This window comes from Sabethes cyaneus, chromosome 1 (assembly GCF_943734655.1).
Source record: "Sabethes cyaneus chromosome 1, idSabCyanKW18_F2, whole genome shotgun sequence".
Classification (NCBI taxonomy): domain Eukaryota; kingdom Metazoa; phylum Arthropoda; class Insecta; order Diptera; family Culicidae; genus Sabethes; species Sabethes cyaneus.
Window position 1 is genome coordinate 107,346,270 of NC_071353.1, and position 4,630 is coordinate 107,350,899.

At 42.2% G+C, this 4,630-nt stretch overlaps 1 protein-coding gene across 1 annotated transcript; it reads right to left on the minus strand.

Annotated features, from left to right (window-relative positions):
• Window positions 1-223: 223 nt before the first annotated feature.
• Window positions 224-1,212, minus strand: LOC128746071 (uncharacterized). The gene is made up of 3 exons (XM_053843122.1): window positions 1,018-1,212; window positions 745-870; window positions 224-622 (listed from the first exon to the last, which is right to left on the minus strand). Exons 1-3 carry the CDS (start codon window positions 1,210-1,212, stop codon window positions 224-226), a joined length of 720 nt encoding a protein of 239 aa, XP_053699097.1.
• Window positions 1,213-4,630: the final 3,418 nt, after the last annotated feature.

Genomic DNA, 4,630 nt, shown 5'->3' on the forward strand with positions numbered 1-4,630 from the left:
TCAGCAATAGAGGGGCTCAACGTGCTAAATGACTTGACGGGGTTCCTCTCCTGGACCCTTCATAAACGATGCTGACAGAAACATCTCACAAAATATTCTAAACTTTAATTCTAAATAATTGATCGTTGGATGTTTCTTTCAAACTACACAATACGCACCCTTAATTTTCTGATTACCAAACGCTGATTGTATTTCATTATGAACATCACGATTTAACGACTAACTAACTGAACACATCACCTTGCTCTATTCTGCACAATAAGGGTACATCCCAGATTCCCGTTTTGTTGGCCATAACATGCCTGCCAGTGAAACTCGTCCGCAGTTTTCGACGATACTTTTGCCAGTGGAGCTCGTTGAGAAACCACTCGAATAACTGTTCCCTCGAGGGTTGCTGTTGTTCAAGAAAAATTCGAATGCGACTCCATACGTTATTTACGTTCTGTGATTTTTGCATGAGCCAATAGCGAGGTATCATCAGACACTGAACTCGTCCACGTGCAACCACCGTGCGGTCGTCCATGTGCTCGCCAACTCCGAACACCGAACCACACGCATAGCTGGCAACATCCACGAAGTGATACTCGTATTTCACGGACTGGGACGGTTGTTTTGAAGTAGTCTGATGCTGAGTTGGGTTAATGTCGGCAGTGAGCATGTTTCCGGAGAATTTCAATTGTCTACAAAATTCATTCGGATAAAGGACATGAAACAAATGCATAATATTATTGGTTACCCATCTGCCATCATAGGGGTCCGTTCTAGATCCACCATTCGAGAGCTTCGTCGCCGGTGAAGCTGAGTTATTTCATCTTCGATTGGGTGTGCACTTGCCAATCGGTATTTGATCGTTCCGTTTTTGGTGATTGACTGTGCAAGACAGAAAACAGACAAATACCAGTATCCTAACATTAAGTATTTCTGGTCAAAAGATTCTGGCGGGTAAGTATAGAAACATTGTAATGCATTTGTTACCAAAAAAAAAGAACTAAATTCGATAACATCACTCTCACTAACTTTGGTCATTTTCAAACATTGAAGCACCATGCATTTTCCGCTGAGCACCAGATGGACAAAATTGATTGGTGCACGTCCTTCGACGAAAATAGTTTCCTCGGGTTCAAACTGTCGCAATTTGGCGCGCGCGAAGCACTCTCGACGTTGCTGGTCGGTCCAGTGATTGAAGTATTGAAAGCGAGCAGTAATATCCATCCACTGACTCCATTCTAGTCTTTTCAGTTTGCAGCTGTCGAGTGATGAAATGAATTTGCAGAAACTACACTAGTGGCGGATAGGGAATTTGTAATTTTGCAAAAACTGATACTTCCAACGCGCGTGATGGTTTGGAAGGCTATAAATGGAAGACTGAATCGAAATACATGAATTTGGCACACGGTTTCCTGATTTGTTGGCCGCACAGGGTGTCAACGAAGCGTGAGGAACGGACGGGATGGAGGATGTTTTGCCTTCAATTCGATTATGGATACCTGATTTGCGTTTTATTATAGGCAGGTGGTGGGTGGTAAATTTTATTGCGGCTTATGGAAGCCCACGGTATGTGGAGGTTGCAACGCAGCAGGTATGGATAAGGATATAAACAAGTTAAATTTCTTCACTAGAAAGTATCATACCAAATTGAATAAAATTGACAATTCGTGTACTACTCTCGTAAAATGCCTCGAAGAATTTCAATGAATTGATCAGGTACCTACCCATGTTGATACTCAACATGTTATATTGAATATTTTTTCTTGTGGTTGTAATAGGGTTTGCTTCTTAGTTATGAACCCTTTCCCTAAATTAGATTCTTTGTTAATTTTTATCGAAAATAGAGTTTACAAGAAATCAATAATTTCATTGTACGTTCATATGTATTTTGTTTTCAGAAAAGGTAACTTTTAAGTTTTTTACAGTAATTAACGTTGTTGAACTAAGATTTTTTGAGAACCTACAACTAACATAAACATTTTTTCCAAGTTTTTAAGCCAAAACTCGCCATTTACATCAATTGTAACCTAATATCGTACATTATTTTCTGAACCCGAAAATTGCACAAAATATTTTGAAAAGTGTGTAGGGAAAGCTTTCACGATAAAATTACCCTTTTGAGGCTGCTGTCTTGCGTGCAATGGCGCAAAGCGATTGCCGTACTACTGACTGATTATTTTCATTCAACCCAACCAATTTATGTTCCTTGGCACGTGCTGGCATGTTGGAATAAAACTTTGAATCTAGGACAGTATAGCAACTGAAGCTGGCAGCATACGAGGCAGTTGCTACAGGATTTTATATTCAATAGCAATCTGATAGTTAACCGTTCAAGCCATTCACAATTAAGATATAATAGTGACAGTGAAGGCAACATAAAGCTTCTATGTTTTTTTTAATGTTTGTATTATGAGCTTGATTGGAGCATTCCGCTGACATAATGTAATGGGGCTGAAGTTCTTTGCTACCATATCGAAAGAAATGGCCGTTATGGAGAAATGTCGCAATTAAAGATTGAGTCTCTACGTAAGAAAGCTGAGACCTTTGAGAGTAATTTTATAGGAGTAGATGGCAACCATGTAAATAGTCATTACCACATTTTGATAATTTGTTTCTGTTTTATCGATACACTTTAAATGTGCACCGTTTCTTGTCAAAAAACAGTTTTGCTAATGAACACCGCAATTGTCCATTTGTAACATAATTTATTTATTTATTTATTTAGTTTATTCTTCATCATACAACTGATCTAAATTATATAGACCACCTTGAGTTAGTATCTTAATACTACCTTAAAAGACGTAATACAGTTGAATAGTGGTATATATTGTGATAGAATACCAGTGTCGTTAATGTTGCATAAAGATTTTTGTGACGAAATGCAAGGTTTCTATCTTGCATACGGGAACTTCATTGTCAAGCCCCCGTTTCAAATCTTCAGCACTGAAGGGGGTGCATTGAAGTTTAGATGGCAGGACGATACGTGACTCGGAGCCCAGACAACGAAATAATGACAAGGAATGGAAGCTTGATACCTAGAATTGCAGATTGCTGAATTTTATTAGTGTCGACAAGGGCGGTGCTGGAACAGCTAAAATCTCGACAGGTCGAGATTTTGACACTACAGCAGATCTGTCGTAAAGGTTAAACGGTGTGGAGGATCCGTCGCGCTTTGTGGATGCTAGAATAAATACTGGCAGCACTAGCGGTTGCTTAACTCATTTATCACACTTCGGCTACGACATCAACCGATATTCAGATTCGCCATCTCCGCTTTTCCCAGTTGATGTTTTTCACGCACCGTTTATTTTACTACTGAACGAGTACACTGACAATTTTATCCCACTTGACGATCGAGACGATTGTCTCACTCCTGACAGCATCCTAAACGGTGCATTGAAGATGTTCAACTTCGTTGCCTTCGTTAATCAACAGATCGCTGGATGAAGCGCTATCAGTACTCCATGGAATCATTAGAGGTTTTCTCCCAAACAGAGGACTCCGAACATCCAACTCTGCATTTGCCAAACCTTAATGGAATTCGGAATAGCGCAACCTGCGCAACTTACAACGAAAATCTCGAAAACGATTCTTTCTTTCCAAGCATCCCTCCGCGTGGCTGAATCGACTTATCAAGAACGATTAAAAACAACTTATGACAACTACAGCTCAAGTACCCAGTCCTGCGTTAAACAAAACCCTGCACGTTTCTGAACTTATAATAGGAAGCTGACGAAACGCGACTGCATTCTTAATTCCGTACACTACGATGGCAATGACGCTTGAACAAGCAGGGACGCTGGCTGGTGAATGGCTATAACAGTGTAACCTGACCACTTTCAGTTATAGCAACTCTTATCCCTACCTCCTCGTGGTGCCAGCTGGTAATACAACCAAGTCCCGAGAAAAACAAGAAACTCTCCTCTGGTTGGACCCGTGGTTGTAAACAGACAGGGACAGAGAGGGACATCTAGACCTTAAACTTCTGGTCTACCAGGTGTCTGAACGGTCCGTTGGGACCCATTGGGGCCGATGCCAGTAAGGTTTCAATTTCGGCAAACTGGCGGCTATGTTATTGGACATGATTCGGACACTATATACAACACGACTTAGGGCTGGCATTTGCGACGAGCTCCCCTAATAAAGTCACGTGATAGCGACTTGAAACGGCGAGGTGGCAAACGGTGCATGTGTCTTCGTCCCGTAAAACCTGGCAGGCCTTCAAGTACGTTCCAAATCTATCGACCGGCGACCACCGGGCGGGAGTAGGTTCAGATGCTTTTTCCTGATTTACGCCGATCTGGCTCTGAGGTGCAGTTGCCCATAAGGCGCTGCCCCAACCCTCGCATGGTTCTTCCTGTTCCATAGATCGCCATGGGATCATTAAAGCGACTACTTCAAATGGGTTTGGATAGCGGCTTGAAGGGGGACCCTTTAGAATCAAAATGAGTTTTCTAAACAAATTTACAGCAAGTGCAGATACGGTGGAAAACCCGTTCGCGAGGGGAGGCATTCTGCGTTCTCCACCAAGGGTGGAGAAGGATGCAACCCGACGTGCTAGTGTGGGCAGCGGCAAGGGCAGCGGTACGCCTGCCACGCCAGACACAGCGATGAACGGCCCATCGCTAATCAAGGCGATGGG

Excerpts from the sequence above, each read along its gene's own strand:
- LOC128746071 (XM_053843122.1), bottom strand. The coding sequence starts at position 1,212 with ATGGATATTACTGCTCGCTTTCAATACTTCAATCACTGGACCGACCAG. Across the intron at positions 871-1,017 it reads AATGTTTGAAAATGACCAAA|TCAATCACCAAAAACGGAAC; the intron begins GTTAGTGAGAGT and ends TGTCTTGCACAG. Across the intron at positions 623-744 it reads TAGAACGGACCCCTATGATG|ACTACTTCAAAACAACCGTC; the intron begins GCAGATGGGTAA and ends ACTCAGCATCAG.